Source organism: Penicillium manginii (assembly GCF_028828005.1).
Source record: "Penicillium manginii strain IBT 31320 chromosome Unknown utg000004l:1.0-7231830.0:1.0-7236170.0, whole genome shotgun sequence".
NCBI classification, from domain to species: domain Eukaryota; kingdom Fungi; phylum Ascomycota; class Eurotiomycetes; order Eurotiales; family Aspergillaceae; genus Penicillium; species Penicillium manginii.
Window position 1 is genome coordinate 3,458,611 of NW_026643105.1, and position 19,174 is coordinate 3,477,784.

Sequence of the window (19,174 nt, forward strand, 5' to 3'; positions counted from 1 at the left end):
CACCCGAAAATGAACTCACTTCGTCTGTCTCTAACCTGATGGAAATGAGTCGAATGTGTCGCTCCGGCTCCGGCTCTCTCTAATCTACTTCCGTGAGCTCACCCACTCCCTGCAGAAACGAGGTCTGCATAGAATTTATTTAATTCGTCAGCTGGGCTTTCAAACTCAATATTCAGACTTCAAGTGGCGTGGCTCATTGAAAGCTGAAGATCTGGCATTAATTCTGCAGGTTCACAATGTCTAAATCATGTTCGCTGAGTTCGTCGACATCGATTTGAATACCTAGGTATTAGTGTCCCGACATTAAGTGGCGTTTTGAAAATTCTAGCAGAGAACTTGGAAGTGCATGGTTGCGCCGGGCTGATACTAGGGCTTGTAAAAAAGCTCTGCTCATGGCCGTATTGACTATACTTAGGAAAATTTCGTGGACGGTTTTCGGTACCGCTATCATATTCAATGTCTAGACCTTCGTGGCGTTGATTAATGTGAGCTGAAAGATACCGAATTGCAGTGGAGAAAGTCGAACCAGAAGTGAGCTGTATGCAAAATCCAGGCGCCGTCACACATCTCGGGTGTTTTTGCTCGGTTTTTGATGATCGATGAACTGACAAGCCTGTCCGTGCCAGTCGATGCAGCCCTAGAACTATTCTATTCCTTTTTTTGGCACTAACATGCATACAGTACTAAAAAGCAAATCACACATGGAAACTCAGAGTATGATTATCTTATTCTTCATTGGCCAGGTTTTCTACAGAATTCTGCCGAGCGTATCAGCAACCTAGCCGTGACTTGTGGTGTTCAATAGACCCTGCAGCGTCGCGTGCAGTTACTAAATTGAAATCATCGGCATGTGCTCGAGGTCTATATACTGATGCCTTACTGATTATGGACAGGACGGATATAAAAGTCCCCAGTTACCATCGGTCTTCAATGTCAATTCTCACATTCTTCAAGCAACTTCTCAGCTGAGCAAAGCACTAGAGGCATTCATATCCTAGCAACTTCAGCTACAATCATGTCTATCCCAATCGCACCCGATGAGCGTCAATTGACAGTCGCAATTGACCAGCTCAACATGCCCCTCTTGAGCAATAATCAGTATCAGCTCCACGTCGCCAAAAGTGTGATCGCAAACGGTGAACGTAAGTAGCTCCGATCCTCGGGTCGCTGCAACGTCTCACATCTTCACTAGTCGTCTTTAACACGGTCTGGCGCTCCAAGACCCTTTCCCCATTCGTTGATATCAAATGGAAGCCCGTATACGCTTTCAACTGGACCAGCGACATCCCTACCAATGGCATCTCTATCACCGCCCGAGGCAACTGGATGCAATGCAACGTCGGCCAAGCTGTCGACATCGCCTCCTCGGGCTTCTTTACCACCTCCGCCAGCCAACCCGATCCCAGCAGCATGATGATCGGTGTCAATAACTATTCGGCGGAAAACCCCGAGGGTATCAGGATCGTTATCGGCGTCCAAAACGCGTCGGGCTCGTTTGATCCTATTTTCGTGGATCCGAGCAGCATTCCCCTTAATGCCACCGCGACGTTCCAGCCGCAGGAGCAAATTCAGTGGTGGTATGAGGCGGGATCCAAGCAGGGAACCGTATTCACTAAGCACGCAACCAAGATTGAAACTGCCGATTACTCTGGCCCTGATCCGGCTACTCACAGCTGGAAGAAGATTTCGACTTTCGACTACAAGAAAGGCACTTGGAAAACGACCGTCGGTAGGTGGGAGGATCCTTCTTTAACCAATTCAGTAAGCTAAAATTAAAAGCAGCGTGATACAAATGGCTTTGTCGGACGCCCCACGGAATCGGCACGGTTCGAAGAGAAGTTGTAAGGCGGGGAGGATAAGAGATTGGTTGGAATGACACTGTAGCAGTAAATGCTGGAATGCACAACTTTTTATTAGCGACACACCCCATTATGTTCTTACGCCGACGGATCGAAGTTCTTGTGGGCTAGCAAACGAGGAGTGACAAGTCTAATCAGGTAGTCTAGTAGTACTTCTATTCGTTATTCAAACATGTTAATAGTCGACGAGTGCCTATCTCTCCATGGTTGCCCGACATGGCTCTTATATTTGCGTAGCAGTAGGAGGATTCTCACGGGATAGTAGTGAGAGGAAACTCTTCCCTTTTACCTCAGGCATATTTCAAGAAATTAGGTCTCAAAGCCACACCGACCAAAATGTCCTTGGAGAAGATTCTACCTCCAATTCTTAGCTTTGGATTCAAGTCGGTCTCCATACATTTTCATCCATTTCCAGCTAGTTTGTCATCAAGTGGCCTATTTTCGAAATATTCCGGAAGAGGTGTTTATCCGTATTATGTGCAGGATTGGTTGCCACTGGCTATAATTAACAATAGTCGCCCACCCTCTACCAGTCTAGATCTTGGATCCACTACGATTACCACCTGGGCATCATTCAACTTTCCCTGAAGGCCTCTCGACATTGAACAAACAGACACCATTTGATCATAAAAATGACACTTATCAAGGCGTTGGACCGAATTATAGAATTCTGGCAGAATGAAAGTGACGCGGATTGGCTTATTCGTGCGAATTTCGAGCTCTACATAGCACACACAGTGCTGAATAGCGAAGGTCAGGCTCTCACCAATCTGATTTGGAAAAATTTCGAACAGAGCCCTCGGAGAATGATAGCCTGGGAGCCTATTTACGGCTTGAACTGGTGTCGTGGACTACCCCACAAAAGTGGCCTGTGGTCTAACAGCGATTTGGATTTGAGCGGTACCTGGCAGCGCTGCGAGGTTGGGCAGGCCTTCGTTCTATCTGCATCTGGGTTTTGGGCTGCATCAACTAAAGATTCGGACTCAAAAGATCTTCAGATTACACGGAATGAATATAAAGCAAGCGCTAAAGAGGCCGTATATGCCGTGGTTGGCTTGTACGACCGAAAGACATCTGGGTTCGATCCGGTATTACAATTTTTCAACAAACCCTCAGATACATTTACTGACGCACGCAGATTTTCGTCGATCCTATTGAGCTCGGTCTAAATATGGGTGCTTCATATCGGCCCTCGAACATTGTCCAGTGGTGGTATCAGTCAAGCGGAAGTTCTTCATCCCCAGTTTTGAGCGTGCACAAGTCTCCAGTGGAGAGTAGGGATATGTCACAGCTGGATCCGTTGACGAATCGATTCTACTGCTCCACCTCTTATGACTACAGCAAAGGTATATGGTTGACAAATTTATCAGCGCCACCATCTCAAGTCTCCGAGCCAAAGCTTTGAAAGTGTACTAGGCATGGTAGAGACCAGAGTCTGCAGATGTTACGAAAGGCGCGCAATTTCGTGTGATAATGTTGAAGCCTTGGTAGACCTCGCCTCGACCCGTACACATATGGGCTCCCCATTATCCACTTCAAGGTCTTGACGGGTGATAGGTGGGACTTCACTACCTATGCCTAGGTAATAGGTAGGTACTATATAGCCAACGTTATGAATCAGAAATCATCCATGATTTAACCGTGAATTAGTTAGGGAAAATCTGGCAGTAAACGGTTACACTATTAGAACATTACCATGTGTTTCCAGCTCGTGATAAAAGCAGTTAGTTCAAGTTTCAAGCTTGGACATTGTAATTAATACTACCTTGGTGTGGTTCTGCCCAGGTGAAATTAACCGCTACTAGTAGCAGACTACTAAGAGATCTGTCACTGGCATGACACTCCTAAATATTCTTGGTATATTTCAGTGCAATCGATGGATACTAGTATCAGTATGCTTTACTTCGAAGGTTAGGATTACATAACAATATACTACTAGTATAGTCGTAAAGCTGTTCGAAATCGGTTGCATCGGCAAATTTATTATGAATATTCCCTGCCAGGTGGCTTAATAGTTGTAAGACAAGACCTCAGTGAAAGTCAATGATTGAGCGGTTACACTGGCACCCTTTAGGCCTACTAGTAATGTAAAGCCCACCTCAGGGCTTGATCGTCGCTCGGGGATTCCATGAAGCAGCCACGTTTTCCCTTCTATTCCCAAATGTGGTCTTACATGAGTTCAAGTCTATTCTTCCCAATTTTCTTTGGAAATGTCGATATGGTACAAATCACTTAGATATCCGAGCCCAGACCAGATTGTAGTGCGGTGGGTGCGCCGCCCGGGTGAGAATGGAGTGAGCGCCGCTTTAGCGTCGCGCGATCCGGGTGATTAGGGTGAGTGCGCAATAGACAAGGTGAGAATCACGCTCCGTCATGCATTAGTCGCGCACTGACCCACTCAACTGAAGTGAAGTGTATATCATTAGATGAGCTACCACCACTTGAAGAACTCGTCTTCTTGGCACCTGCACATAGCCACCATTTGTAATGAAGGAATTATGAGTCTGTCTTAGAGCGCGACACAGTCACTAGAAAAAGAAGCCTTGGACATTCAGCTGTCTTCTACAGATTCAGTACATACAGCGAGCCATTTCCTAGCGCATTGTGACCCTTTCCACCGCTTCAAAGGTCTGGCATATTCGTAGTGAACCAAAGCCTATGACTCAACTGTCTGCATTGATCTGACCTGAGGAATACAGTTTGGGATGAATAATCTACGACCCTTCTCCAGAGTCAAGCTAGCTTTCCTCCGGCTAGTCAAAAGGCTATATTTCTCTCAAATTTCCTCTATTCCTAATTGGCTTATCGTTATTCGGACCTTTGTTCTCTAATACCGCCTGCAGATTCCCATGAACATTGCCCTATTTCCTGCCTTTGCTGCTTCCTAGCCCTCGGGACGAACCCATCTATCAGATGCACTGTTAAGCAAGTTTGACAAATTACGCTTCAGGTTCTGGGCCGCATCAAAATGTTTGTATTCCTTCTAATGTAGATCTTTCCCTTCTGGAATCGGCAAGGAAAATCGAAACACATTGTTCAAGTACTTTGCGATCTTGAATATATGCTCGTGCTGTTACTTGAGCGCGTTTGGATCACCCCCGTCGATGGAAAGCTCACCAGCGGATATCAAGATTACTTTTCTACAATCGCCATTCAAAATATCTTCAAAAGATAGTTCACATTATGGCAGGCATCTGATGATGAAGCGTACCTTAGGGAGCGCTCTCTCGGCACAGAATCTCATAACGATACGAAATGCGTATTCCTCGCATACATATACAGAATGCGGATCACCTTGACGTATAAATTGCAGACTCATGTTTTCTTTTTTTTGGTGGGGCATGGAGTCTTTCAAAGTTTAATAATCTTGAATTCTGGGGTTTGCTTTTGCACAAAATCTTTGTCACAGCTTTCTAACAAAGGTATCTTCCATTTCTTCGAGACCCTGTGATACATAATCATACCTGAACTCATCCCCTTTTTTGAGCGGTCTCTCTACTCACTCATATCATGTAAAATGTCAGAGTGCCTACCGTATAGCCATAGGAGTTCTTATTAGTCAAGATGGGTCGATTCTTTACCTCCATAGCTCCATCACTTCTTTCGCTCTCTTGTTAGTGCGCTCATTCTTTCTTTATCTGCGTAAATCTCTTGTGAAACCCTTCTTTCGCATTTCCTTGGTATCAGCTTCGAACAGAAAAAGACACATCGACTTTCTCTCGCCTCCCCAGCTCCCCCATGACGTAGTCATGGATAGGTAGCAGTTGCCTCGTGAGGACACGGACGCACTGAAGCGCCGATCCTCCCGTCTGGGATCTCCAATTAATCTCTTGTGCTACCACAAACTGGCAGGTTTCAAAGACACGACTACCCATACAGAATATCGACTCTCTGTCCTATGTATCACAACAGTCCACTTTCAGCTACGTATTATTTCTGTACCATGGAAATCCGCTCTTGTGCAACATGAATTTTACCAGTCACAGAGCTCCGCTCTAGGGAACTGTATAGGTATCATGCTATTTGTGGGGTTTGTTCAATTCTATAATGCGCACAGCTGAAGATAGTTCAGCCGCACGGATCTCTTCATCATATTACTAATAAAAGTATCTCCTATATCATAGTGCCAATGATGTATTTCCGTTCAACAATACTAGTCCTGGACATATCTTTTCCACAAGAAGATCGATCGGGTGGAATTTACTAGTACTGACCATTTATCTTGATGCTTGCTCGTTGAAGATGGTCGATTATAAGATATCAACCAAGCCATATTCGGACAGCCCTAGAGACCAGCTCAAGAGGCTTGGCAGAGACACTCTATCTGGCTTTTCCTTTTATTACTACAATTTACACTGGTTCCTTGGTCCCTATTTTCTATTCCTGCCCTTCATTCTACCTTTCTGGGACATATTTTTGGGAAGAACAGTACCGTTATTGCGGCAAACTGCAATTCTCGCGGTGGTACTTCATACACTATTCTTTATTGGAATTACAGCAGGTAACTTATACCTGAAGCTGAGAGTTTATTAGTTTACTGATGTATTGTAGGATATCATCGCTTGTGGACGCATAGATCATATGAGGCAGTGAAACCTCTCCGATATCTCCTTATAGTCCTGTCATGCGGTATACCACAATTCGATATTATTTGGTGGGCCCGTCACCATAGATCTCATCATCGTTATGTGGATACTGATAAAGATCCATACAACGTGAAAAAGGGACTCTTTTGGGTACATTTGGGCTGGCTTATTACCCTCAATGACAAGCATTGGGGACCCGTTGATGTGTCGGATATTGAGGACGATCCTGTTGCGCAATGGCAGAGACGAAATTACTACCCTCTTATGGTGGTTGTATCAATAATTATCCCGCCCTTGATTTGCTACTTTGGTTGGCACGACTTCTCTGGGGGCTTGAAATATGCGGTCGCATGGAGATTGTTAATCGGACACCACGCAACATTCCTTGTCAACTCGTTGGCCCATTGGTCAGGCCAGCAGCCATTTACTACTGGTGTATCTGCAAGAGATAACCTTCTTCTCGGGATTTTCTCTGCAGGGGAAGGCCATCATAATTTTCACCACCGATTTCCATCCGATTATCGTAATGGACTTCGTCTGCCTGATTTCGATCTAAGCAAATTATTCATTCAGCTTTGTGCCAAATTGGGACTGGCTAAAAACTTGGTTCAAACTTCAGAGAGAGAGATTGAACAAGCGAGAATGCTCGCTCAAGGCATTACGCCCAAGTCTTATGAAGACGTGAATGAAGCAACTGTCTTATCTGTCTTATCCTGGAGCGATTATGAGCATCTAACTCGAACGGGATCATGTTTGGTATCTATCTCTGGGCGCGTTTGCGACATCACAGATTTCATGCACAGCCACCCAGGTGGTCCGGCGACACTTCAAGATGCCATTGGTACAGATGTGACTGACCTTTTCAATGAAATCGATCACTCGCCGTATGCTTTGAGTCTACTCTCTTCCCTTCAGATGGCAGTTCTTGATCCCAAATCCGACCAAAGCCAATCGTCGAAGAAGGATGAATGATGGTTTGATTGTAAGTTAATGCGTCTAAGAGATCGCAAGGATATCGCTAGCTGGGAGATCATGGCTCGGAACTACACTCAACTTCCTGGAAAATGCGAGAAGTAATCCATAGGCACGTGGTTAGGGTTCTGGTGGGAGCAAATGGCCTATCTGGAGGATTTTGTTATTTGGAGGATTGTTTATTTGTTCCTAGCTTGGATATTACTTAAACCTTGGAACAAACCAATGTACACAGATCTAAACGTTCACTGTGCGCCCTAGGATAGTCTGACTGATTACTGAGCACAGCTAGAGCGCATTCAGTCTCATATACCTGTTTCTGAGTGTCTCTCACAAGGAGCAGCTTAACAATATCCAGGTGTCCACCAAATGCTAGTCTACTTGGCACCTGCACATAGCCACCTTTGTGTCCCAAAAGAGGAATGACGAGTGTATCCTTTTTACGTCTACATTGTTTAATTGAAAACTATGCTCGCTTTCCACTAGAAGAAGCTTTAAGACAGAAGACAATGGACCTACAAAGGCTAAATGAAATAGGGACGATTGATCCGAGCCCACTACCGCCGTGGCGAGCGGAGGCCTTTGCGGAGATTGAGATTGAATCAGACCGAGAAACAGCGGCGGAGCGAGCTGAGACCGTAAGGTCTTTATCAGATATTATTGTCTTCTCAGATGCCTCTGGTCGCGAGGGTCACTTGGGCGCCGCCGTTGCGGTACTTGACAACAGTCTACAGATTGTCGAATCCCAACAGGTCCAGGTGGGGCCAATAGACCGGTGGTCAGTCCATATAGCTGAGCTAATTTGCATTTACTATGCCATCAGCGTAGTATTCAAGATCGCACATCAACGATCAAGTTTAGGCCACACAGTAAAATCCGCGACAATCCTGTAGGTCAGCCCTGCAGACAACTCAGAATCCAAAGAACAGGTCGGGGCAACCCAACGAAGGGGACAGCTACGATTCAAGCTATCGTAAAGGATCTGCAGAGTCTCTTTGGAGTATTCCTTGAGAATGCGCTGCTCGATCTTTCCGGCGGAGAACCTCCAAACACTCCTGTCTCCCAGGGCGAGTCCCGACGCCGATCTCGACATGGTTCGACTGAAGCAGTTGCTGGTGAAGGTCACCCGCAATGAAAGCAATAAGCAGGTGGAGGACGTTCAGGTAGCAAATAAAATTGATCTTGACAGTCCGATCTGTACTACCCCGAACGACTCAACACCTCAATACAAGACGGTCGTGGGACAGTATGAGCCACCAACTCCCCTACCCATTTCCTTTTAGAAAATGGCTGACATTGCGTGTAGCTGGGACAAAGAAGCATGCAAATATAAAATTAGTTAAGTTCAGATATACAGACTTCTGCAAGGATAATTTTTTCCTTATGGCAATGTAATCTTCTGTAAAGGATTTCAACAGCTACAGGATTAGATTAGGCTCCTCTTTAAAGAAGTTAGCGTTGGTCACTTTATTACAAGAAAGTCTCTAGCTATTGTATATTAATAAGCCTCAATTATCTAAGATAATATCTTAATTACCTATAGTACCCAGTTTAGTACTATATTCTTATAGTTACGAAGTATAGCTAGAACGAGCTGCTTATAGCAGATTTTATTAATTACTTATTCCTGTATGTTCTAATACTTATATATAAAACCACGTAATGTAGTACGTGTCTGCCTCTCGTCCAGCTTCTTTTGGATTTCTTCTAGGAGTATCTTCAGTTGGGTAGCTGGGTAAAAAAGAATTCAGGAATAGCAGACTGGACTTGCGCCCTCGGGCTTTTATTATTTATCATTGCAGATTTGGAGAACGCAACGCATTACAGTGGGTATTCTCACCCCTCTCGCCCTGTTCTCACCTCTCTCACCCCAGTCTCCAGAATTCTCACCCATATCACCCACACTCACCCTAACACAGAAACTGACGCTAATTTAAGATCCAGGGCTCTTTGGCTATTGACCACGTTTAGTATGTGGCTTAAGTACGGCTGAGCGGACGGGAAGCCCTGTTCTCCACACCCTATGGTCGTATGTATCAAACTTCGCTTAGACTAGAGTTATGCAGCAAATGAAAAAGGTTAAGCAAAAGATGAGCATGGACCTCTTCCAACAGGGCGCCATCTCAGGCTGAGTGTAGAGATCCGAAAAGTGGAAGCTCTCAGTCACAACATGACGCAGAAATGCTAGCGAAATATCTTCTTAATGTTCAAAAACGTCAATCACTCGTCAATATTCTGATCGGCAAGGAGCACACATTTGCAAATTATATGTAAGAGCTGCCCAGGTCACTATATTTGGTACTAGTAGAATACCTAGGGGTTCATGGCAACCACTGACAAAATTCTTGAGCAGGAGAGGATCCTCATTCTATTTTCAGGGCCGTCCTGTCCACCGACCGGAATATACCTTATTTAATCGTCATAAGCAATTTTCCTGCCCCATCTCCAATAATTCGCCCCCGTCAATCGGCTACATTCATTACTCGAGTGTTAATGGACATCGAAGGAAACAATTTGAGAAAGAGTGGACTGCAGATCCGTACTTCTTGTGTGATCTGTTAGCTCTTGCCCAGATTCAAAAGCGTAAATCTGGGCTCTCAGGTCGAACTTCTGACACTGTAAATCTTTCACAGACTTACTCTCACTCTCCATGAATTCTGCTCACTTGTTTACAGTCACGTCTGCTTGTTACCAACGACCGTCATCGAGATTTTCTGCTCCTGTGCGAGGTTGAACTTCTAAGTAAAGTTCTTGAGGGACTGGAAAGTCCTAAAAATCTTACAAACACCACTATATGGCCTACGAATTATCGAAAGCAAATATTATTCGAGCCCTATAGTACATTTTTAGACTAGCTTATTGCGGAGCTTACAGCGCCTCCGCTGAGCTAGAATGCCACGGCCAAGCACAACAGAAGCCCATTACATGGGCAAGTGAGTGGTAGACCAAACAAAAAAAAAAGACTAATTCCATAATGCCCGGAAATGGGTGAGCTAGAAAGACAAAAGATCCTTCGAAAGCTCGCAACCTCACCTTGCTATACTAGTATCTTACAAGCTAGATAAAATCGCATGAACAAGTATTTAGGGTATGGCCACTGGATCAGCGAGGTAGGATTGAATTGGATTTAGTGAGAAAAAGAACCCTGGAAACTGGGATGCGAAAAATACATTAACCACCTGGGCATGGGGGCTGAAAGACTTCCTGCTGGCCTTCATTGATCGTTCCTCACTTGGTATCGACCTATAGCCATAAGAGGGCCACTTTGTAACACATTATATTACGGACCCGTGAAGGATAGAGTTTATAATATTGTTATGCAATTTCATCCTAAGTTTGAATACACGCCCATCGCCCAGACTTTGCTCGCCCAAGTGTACTAGCCAGAGTACCCCGGATATTAGGATTACTCGTCAAGTTCACACTCAATGAGACTCTCCACGCCTCGTTGAACGGTCCAGACTTTGCTGATCTTGAGGCCAGCGGCTTCCACCAGGGAATGCCAGTTGGCTGCGGTTCTTTCGCACGATGCAAAATCACTCATCATGATGATGTCTAGTGAAGTTGTCTCCCAGTAGGCATCTGTTTCAGGGATGACGTTCTCGTTGATCAAGATTTTACTATAACCAGGCTTCATAGCTGGGACGATGTTCTTGAGGATTTCAACGCACTTCTCATCAGGCCAGTCGTGCAGGACCGAATGCATGTAATAAGCACGAGCCCCTATAATAAGAGATTTGTCAGATTTAGCTTTACTCGGGGGTATGATTAGATTCCAACCTACCCTTTACAGGCTGCTCGGTAAAGAAATCATGCTCCATGGTCTCAATAGATTGGTGAAGGTTCATAGTCTGCGCTTGTTGGATCACAGCTGGAAGATCTTGAAGAACAAAACGGCCAGGAACGTGAGGCCATTTGCGACGAAGCTCACTCAGATCATGACCAAGGGAGCCACCCATATCAACAATAAGAACGTATTCATCCTCCGTGGCAAGATCGGCAAGTCCGGGCACGTCATAAAATCCAGCATCCATCCAGCTAGGACGACCCTGGCGGTATGCAGACATATGGTTGTTGAATTGTTTGGCACAAATCGGATGTGTCCCGAGGAATTCGAAAAAGTGATCTTTGGTGTCGTAGCCAAGTTGGAATGCGCAATCAGTACCGTCTGTAGGGTTACGAAGGTTGTTCTTTCTGAGATGGCTGGGGAGGGCCATGACACCATTCGTAATGCAATCGGTGCTAAGGAGACAGGATATCAGCATTGGGAAGATCGGATAGAACTTTTGTAACTTACATGCATGGGTAGGCGTCGCTAAAGCGCTCTGACATAAGAGAGATGGAGAATCCAGTACGACGATATTCATCAGGACCGGTCTCCAGGATCACACCCATGGCGCACAAGTGCTTCAAAATACGAGCTATAGTCGGTTTTAATAAAGTTCTTGGGCAAGGGACCTGAAGAACATACCTAGCATTTTGGGCTCGGCAGAAACAGCCTCAGCTAGCGATGAAACATTTTTAGGTTTGTCGTCCTGAGACAGAGCAGTGAACAGGCCCATGTCGACACCAGCTTCGATACACGCATACAGAGTGGACTGCGACCAGGCTATCCGGATCATGGCCTCTCTGGGTGTCTCTGTGGCGTACACCAGAGCGCGAGCTGCATCTAAGAGATCTGTGCGAGCCTTTGGATCATTTGAAAGGAAAGCTGTGCCGGATTCAGCAACCTTCTCAAGCAAAGCTGGAACATGATCTGGAAGATTGGTCGAGGTCGCAATGGCCGACGAGACATCAACAAAGGCCTCGTGAGAAACCTTGGCACCGTTAGTACCTTTAGTGCCGTTGGTGCCATCAGCACCGTTTTCGTATGTGACAGTCATTTTGGTAAAATTTAGGAAACAGCTTTGTGATGGATTCCTCTATGCCAAAGGGGGAGAGGCAGGCTTTAATGCTCTGCCACTTGCTCTCTACCGGAATACCCCGTCCATGGGCCGAATGTAGGCATCCCCGCTGTACCCCCCTCAATTGGGAAAGGAACTTCAGGAGACAAATCATATTAAACAGTCTATCTTTAAGTTAGTTTGCTCAATCCTTTCATCTCTGGTGGCACATGCTAACAGAATTGGGTTAAAAGTTAAGGCGACCAAGGCGGAGATTCATAACACCTCTTTCCGGTTCGTGAACGAATGTACATGTGGCCATTCTACTCCTTTGATAGGTAATTTCGCAATGACCCGACACTTGAATTATCCACTTAGTTGCTCGAACTACATTTTAACCCAGTTCTACTCCGTACATTAGGTATGGAGTACTCCAGACGTGTGGGTGGCACGGTTACGAGCACGGTGGGCCAGCCGTTTTCAGTGGAGCCCTTGGGGCCAGAACACGGATGTGGACGGAAGTATTCGCTAATGCCGACGGCACACCTGGGCAGGATCTGTAAATTGACATTGAGTACATAATTATAATCATAAGGGTAGGTCCGAGTTGCAAATTCGAACAAATCGTCGTTTCTTTATGTCAGTCGGCTAATCAAGCTCGGCAGGCTCTGATATAGTAGTACACTGGCAACAGTGAATCCAGGAGTTAGTTATAGAAATAGAATCTAGACTTGCTAGCGTATGCCATTCCTGCCACGGACTCGGAATATTTGCGCATTCATTCATCATGGGGCACCTTATGCAGGGTGCTTGTTAGGGTAATGGCAGCCTGGACCGAACTATAATGATTATTACCTCGTGGTAATGCCCAGGTGTCGGCATATCCCGTTTCGGTTTCTTAGCGCGGGCGCCCCTGATTAAGCGCTCCTTCGCGTCACTTGGTATCGTTAGCGTTGCGAGCTCCATAACCAGATCCACATGGCGTTGTCATAGAAGACCTGTCAAAAACGCCACACTGGGGTACTGCATCCACATGCTGTCAAAAACGTTCGGGTAAATCCTGCTCGCTGATCTTTATTTCAGCAATCAACTTGATAAAAGTAAAAACTTGGGAGGACTTCCCGTTATAGGGGGGGTACACTTGGTGATCCTTGCTACGACCGTGTGTTTTTTCTCCACTTGAGAGTGGGTCGCGGTACTTTTGTTTTGCCTCTTTTCAAGCTATTCATGTCTGAAGAATAACGGCCAGTTTCAGGGGACCGCTCTGCTGGGCCTTACCGATTATCAGGGGCCGGGGGCGAAAACCAAAGGAATGGAAAAGGGTAGTGGCTGATCAACGGGAGTCTGACAGGTCCTCACATTTTTCCAAATGCTTGCTTCATTCGCTGCAAACCGCAGAATCGCCATATATAGCATAGGTGACTTACTTTTATCGTTCATCCACGCAGGAGAAGCTTTACATATCGCCCCAGCCGACAAGCTCAAAATTCAAATCAGCAGTCACAATGGTCGTGACAGCTGAGAATGAACATGAAAGTAAAGGTCCTACGATCTTGGCAGTTCTCTGGACGCTGACATCTTTGACCTTTCTGATTGTCGCTGCTCGAGTTTTTATTCGCTTGAAAATGCTGAAGATGTTTGGCCCTGATGACTACTTGATTGTAGTTGCAATGGCTCTTGGTCTGGCCTATTGTGGTGTCACGACAGCTTCAGTTATGGCGGGATTCGGACAACATCAAGATGTTGTTCTACAGGATCCTAGTCTCAACTTGTCAGCAGCGATGCTTCTGAATAACCTCTCATTTCTGCTCGGTATCCTCTCATTTACCATTCCGAAAATAGCAGTGACGGCTATGATCACAAGAATCTTCAATCCGGGAATGGTACAAAAGATCATTCTGTGGACACTAGTCTCCATGACGGCGGCAGTTTCGTGTATTTGCATCATCATTCTTTTCACTATGGTAAGAGGAGACAGCATCCCCCTTTCCAATAGCCATGGCTAATGAATTGAAGTGCGACCCTCCCCGTGCACTATGGACACCAGAACTAGTACAAACGGGCCAAGCGACCTGCAAAAGTACCTGGATGTTGATTGACTACGCAATTTTTACTGGAGGTAACTTCCAACTGTGACCCCCCTCTTGATTACCAGAGTACTAATAGGTTTGTAGCCATGTCGGCTACTGTCGACCTTTATCTTGCCCTCTACCCCATGGTTGTCTTAATGAACCTGCAGATGTCCCTGCGTAAAAGAATTGCATTGTCTGCTGCTCTGGGTCTAGGTGCCATGTAAGTTGGTCCTTGATCATATGGATCAATTTCTAATGCAAATCAGAGCCGCGGCCATGGCCATTGTGAAATGCACTCAGTTGCACGGGCTTGCAGACAAATCTGACTATACATGTAAGTCATCCAGATTGTGCAACAACACCCACTTTTGCTAACAGCTTTCTAGATGGCGTAAGTAGTCTACCATATACCGCTCAACTCCTTCAACAAGAGAGCCACGATGTCTAACGTTAATCCCAGACCGCCGATTTGATTCTTTGGACCAACATAGAAGCCAACGTGGTCACCATCGCTTCGTGCATCCCGACGTTACAACCACTACTTGAAATTATCCTCGGGAAACGATCTCTCGGCTCCTATAGCAACGGTCATAGCGGAGCTTATAAAGGCAGCAATACACAATGGAACTCCACTCACGAGCGAAGCAAAAGATCAGTCGCAAGGAAGGATGATTTGGCTATTACCAATGTGGAAAGCCAAGAGAGTATCCTGCGTGCAGATCATGATAAGGATATTAATTCGGCACCGAAAAGCAGCAATGACTTTCCCATGAGCACTCTGGCTATTCATCGAACAGACAACTTTACTGTCGAGTACGATTCACAGTCTCGTGCTCGAGATGATAGGAAAGGCTCGTGGTAAGGTTGGATAAGAGGCTATATAGCCAATATGAGAGACATAGCTTGAAACTTGCCCAGGTGAAGAATATTAGACTACTTGGTTTCCTGCCCAGTATTCTACTGATCTGTGTAGTCATTACCTAGGTACTTCAAATTCTATATACTCCGAGTCATTAATACCTAGCTCCAAAATCTTAGGGTCTTTCAAATATGTACTATCCACTTGAATTTATGGGGCTTGAACATCTTGCCACCCGAAATCATAGTAGAAAGAGTTTTTAAAACTGTACTTGATTGAATGTTACATACACGCCCCTTCCTATTCTTGTAGAATGCCTGCGGTCTAGCCGCCGTGTATTTTGACCACAACCTTGCCACGCGCACGCTTGGTGGCGATGCGTTCGTAAGCACCTACAGCGTCCTCCATATTGAATACGGAGTCGACAGGAATACGCAATTGACCCTCCTCAACAAGACGAGCCAGGTATATCACATCATCGCACGCGGGTGGTGTGCTGAAAATGATATAACGACGAGGAACGCCCCCAAGCCATGTCGGCAGCCATTTATTAAACAATGCATTGCGAGCCGACGCAAACACACCCTCGAACACGCCGATATTGATCACGGCTCCGTCTACCTCAAGGTAAGCTGGCGAATTCACAAAAAGCGCCTGCGTGCCGACACAGTCGAGCAAGAAGTCAAACGGCCTATCACCATATTGATGCGCTAAATAAGCCGGCAGATTATCATGCCTACGATAGTCAATGAACTATATGACTATTAGCGATGTCCTTGCGCAGTATCTGCAATCTGAACCTACCTCATCTACGCCCAGGTCACGAACCAGGGACTCGTTACCCCCACTGGCTATACCGACCACCTTTGCACCACGCAACTTGCACAGCTGCACAAGCAACGAACCGACCGATCCACTAGCCCCATTGACGAGCACGGAGTGACCCTCGCGCACACCGGCTGTACGGATCATCCTGAGCGCGACGCTGCCGGACCCGCTAATCCCCGAGGCCGATGCCATATCAACACCGGCGTCGATGTGTGCGACTTGGCAAGCGGGTATTCGCACGTATTCCGCCAGAACGCCCCTGCCCATGAATATGGCGCTAGGAACACTCTCAAACGCGACGACATGCGAGCCCGCATTGCGCATCTCTGCCGGCGCGTCATCACCAGCCGCCACCACCTCACCAGAAAGCTCAATCTCCGGCACCCATGGACTGTTGAAGGGCAGGCTTGGCAGTATCTTCATCGTCATTTCAGTACTGAACTGCAATGACACATGCGACACGCGTATCAGGACGTCGGATGATGAGGCTGCGGGTATCGCGGGCGTGGGATGGTCTGAAACTAGCTTGAGCGTTGTGTTCGCTGGCCCGCGTCGCGAGCGCACCCAAGCGCGCATGGTCGGCGGGACGATCGGGACTTGGGTATTTGATGGCATTTCAGGTTTGTTTTCGACACGCACGGTGAAGATAAAGAGGGACAGTTCCGAGCGCGAAAGCGGGGAGATCTGGGGATGTTGCCTAGTGGTACGGAAAAGAGAGACGCGTCAAGACATTCAGCATCCGCTGCTACAAGATTTGAGTAAGTAAACCTGGCCCCCCTAAGCCTCCTTAGACAAATAGGGATCTCTTGGACAAGATAGGATAGACGAGCATGTGTTCAGAGAAGGGGTTTGTATCCTCGGGCGAACCGGGCGAAGTGGTGGAGCGTCGGGCTAACCGGACGAAAATTCGGAGAAGACGTTTGCTTCTAGAGGACTAATGTGCAATTTTGAAAATCCTCGCACCGGTCTTTTCAATATTTGACCGAAAAGCCATCCTTAGTGATTAAATAGAAATAAAATCGTGTTTTAACATGGATCCAACAGTACGCCTGCAAAAGTTGCGGCCATGGAAAGTGATCTGACACCTATATTCGTGATAATGCCGCAGTCTAGCTAGGACAGAGAGGATCAGAGTTCTTCCAAAATTCAAGTTCCAAGGTTCGCCTTTGGCTTAAAAAGTGCCTCTTGGGTGTTGTAAGTATATTCCAGTTCCAGATGCCAGTAATTTGGAGCAGTTGCTTTGGTAATCAACCATGCCTGGTCCAAAGCATCAACTACTTCTTTAGGTAGTTGGCCCTTCTCAATATCTCGCAAATTGCTTTCCAGCTGAGCGAAGGAGCTCACTCCAAGAATGATACCATCCCGACCACCATCTTTCATATTCAATGCAGAGTGATGGTGCACCCAGCGAAGTGCCGTTTCAACCAGTGTCAGCCCATACTTCTCTACTACAGGTTCGATGACTCTAAGAGCGTCGAATGTCGCATCCTTAAAGTAACGATCCCTATATAGATTTCCATCTGAGGACGTATCGCTGTACCTGCCATCGGTGGGGACATTCTTGGTTTGATATTTGCCAGAGAAGATACCCCCGGCAAGTGGATTGTAGATAACAATTTCGAGACCGTAGCGTCGACAGGCATGAAACAGCTCCGTTTCGACTGAACGTGCTATTGGTGACGTAGATTAGTCGCGGCGACTATATAGGGTGATTCTAGGCAAATAGAAACTCACTGATAGCATTATACATGGCTTGATAGATGACCGGGCGGACCCAACCTCTTTCATTGCACATGATAACAATTTCCGCAACCTCAAACGCAGTGTAGTTGCTCAACCCTAATCTAGAGAACTTCCCTTCCTTGTAAAGCTCATTTACAGCCTCGAGGGTTTCAGAAAATGGCACCGAACGATCAGCGGCATGAAGGTAAAAGATATCGACCCGACTTGTTCCCAGTTCTCTCAATGACAATTCCAGGTTCTCGCGCAGAACTTTGGGTTTATGAGCACCAGGAGTTTCGGGAAACCACTTTGTGGCCAGAGTAAGACCCCTGTCCTTCCATTTTGCTTGGGCTGTAAAGGCTTCTTGTGCACCGCCAACGTAGACTCGGGCCGTATCAACCTCACTGTATCCTTGCTGCTGCAGATAGTCAAGGCACTTATTAAACTCGTCTAGGGATGTAATGCGGGCACCGCTCGCTTCATCTGGTCCAAATGTCATTAAACCGAGAATCACTCTCGGCTTGGAATTTTGCACAACCGGCGACATTTTCGATTATCAATCATAAATTTTTTGATCTCTGCGAGTCGGCGATTTTTGGTCTGGACGATTCTCAGCGTTTTTAAGATGGTATGTTAGATCCGCTACCACGCTATATGACTCAGAGTCAGCCAGTATTTGTCAGTCGATACGAGTTTCCCCTGCACTCTAGTTCAGAGTTCATTAGTGTTTGCGCTGGTTGGACCTTGGCATAGCAAGACTGTAACCTCCATTTTTTTCTGCTAGTAGAACTAACTGCCGGGCGAAATCCCGAAATAATAGTGTGTTCGACTTCGGAGGTGTTAAACTCTTCTAAACGCGTATAGATCTGCTATAATCAGGATTAAGAGGGAGGCTTGTTATAAGCCCCAGGGTAGCACGTTCACTCAGAATGTCCACGAGTATAGTAGAGTGTGAATAGCAAAGGTAGGCAGTATATAAGCCCGGTATGAGGCAAAGTACTATTGTTCAAAGACCGATGGACGGCTGGTGTACTCCGTACAATCCATGACGAGCGCCGTGTGAGGGGTGCAACGCCCAATACGAACGCCACAAATCGTGTTCAAAGAGGTTCGTGTGTTGGAATTTTCAGGGTATAGCTCCCTCAATTGGCTCTAGAAGGAGCCGCGAATAAGCTCCAGTCAATGAGGATGTTACTCTCAGATAAATAAAGTAACTATATCACGGAAATGCCTTTCCACTTGCCGCGGTTCCTAGGTGTCAGCCTCAGACGTCAAGACCGCGAATTCAGGAATGCGACCAGTAGTTATATGGTAAGGCCCTTCATAAACTCTGTGACAGAGGCATCACGAAAGCTCTATCAAATTGGATATAGTTTTTTTCTTTTGGGAAGAA

General features: G+C 46.2%; 7 protein-coding genes across 7 annotated transcripts; 3 read left to right on the forward strand and 4 right to left on the reverse strand.

Annotated features, from left to right (window-relative positions):
- Positions 1–1,188: 1,188 nt before the first annotated feature.
- On the reverse strand, positions 1,189–1,930 carry N7533_005004 (uncharacterized protein; the record flags this gene model as incomplete). Its single annotated transcript, XM_057101654.1, has 2 exons — positions 1,189–1,612; positions 1,926–1,930. The coding sequence occupies 2 exons, from the start codon at positions 1,928–1,930 to the stop codon at positions 1,189–1,191; spliced, it is 429 nt and encodes a 142-aa protein (XP_056961284.1).
- A 561-nt stretch (positions 1,931–2,491) lies between these two features.
- On the forward strand, positions 2,492–3,028 carry N7533_005005 (uncharacterized protein; the record flags this gene model as incomplete). The annotated part of the gene is made up of 1 exon (XM_057101655.1): positions 2,492–3,028. One exon carries the CDS (start codon positions 2,492–2,494, stop codon positions 3,026–3,028), a length of 537 nt encoding a protein of 178 aa, XP_056961285.1.
- A 3,073-nt stretch (positions 3,029–6,101) lies between these two features.
- N7533_005006 (acyl-CoA desaturase) lies at positions 6,102–7,417 on the forward strand (the record flags this gene model as incomplete). The annotated part of the gene is made up of 2 exons (XM_057101656.1): positions 6,102–6,360; positions 6,411–7,417. The coding sequence occupies 2 exons, from the start codon at positions 6,102–6,104 to the stop codon at positions 7,415–7,417; spliced, it is 1,266 nt and encodes a 421-aa protein (XP_056961286.1).
- Positions 7,418–10,823: 3,406 nt separating this feature from the next.
- On the reverse strand, positions 10,824–12,300 carry N7533_005007 (o-methyltransferase; the record flags this gene model as incomplete). Its single annotated transcript, XM_057101657.1, has 4 exons — positions 10,824–11,140; positions 11,202–11,659; positions 11,715–11,838; positions 11,889–12,300. The coding sequence occupies 4 exons, from the start codon at positions 12,298–12,300 to the stop codon at positions 10,824–10,826; spliced, it is 1,311 nt and encodes a 436-aa protein (XP_056961287.1).
- Positions 12,301–13,805: 1,505 nt separating this feature from the next.
- On the forward strand, positions 13,806–15,234 carry N7533_005008 (uncharacterized protein; the record flags this gene model as incomplete). The annotated part of the gene is made up of 6 exons (XM_057101658.1): positions 13,806–14,264; positions 14,317–14,419; positions 14,475–14,592; positions 14,639–14,706; positions 14,759–14,763; positions 14,833–15,234. 6 exons carry the CDS (start codon positions 13,806–13,808, stop codon positions 15,232–15,234), a joined length of 1,155 nt encoding a protein of 384 aa, XP_056961288.1.
- Positions 15,235–15,555: 321 nt separating this feature from the next.
- N7533_005009 (NAD(P)-dependent alcohol dehydrogenase) lies at positions 15,556–16,674 on the reverse strand (the record flags this gene model as incomplete). The annotated part of the gene is made up of 2 exons (XM_057101659.1): positions 15,556–15,984; positions 16,036–16,674. 2 exons carry the CDS (start codon positions 16,672–16,674, stop codon positions 15,556–15,558), a joined length of 1,068 nt encoding a protein of 355 aa, XP_056961289.1.
- A 531-nt stretch (positions 16,675–17,205) lies between these two features.
- N7533_005010 (aldo/keto reductase family protein) lies at positions 17,206–18,328 on the reverse strand (the record flags this gene model as incomplete). Its single annotated transcript, XM_057101660.1, has 2 exons — positions 17,206–17,729; positions 17,794–18,328. The coding sequence occupies 2 exons, from the start codon at positions 18,326–18,328 to the stop codon at positions 17,206–17,208; spliced, it is 1,059 nt and encodes a 352-aa protein (XP_056961290.1).
- Between the last annotated feature and the right edge of the window lie 846 nt (positions 18,329–19,174).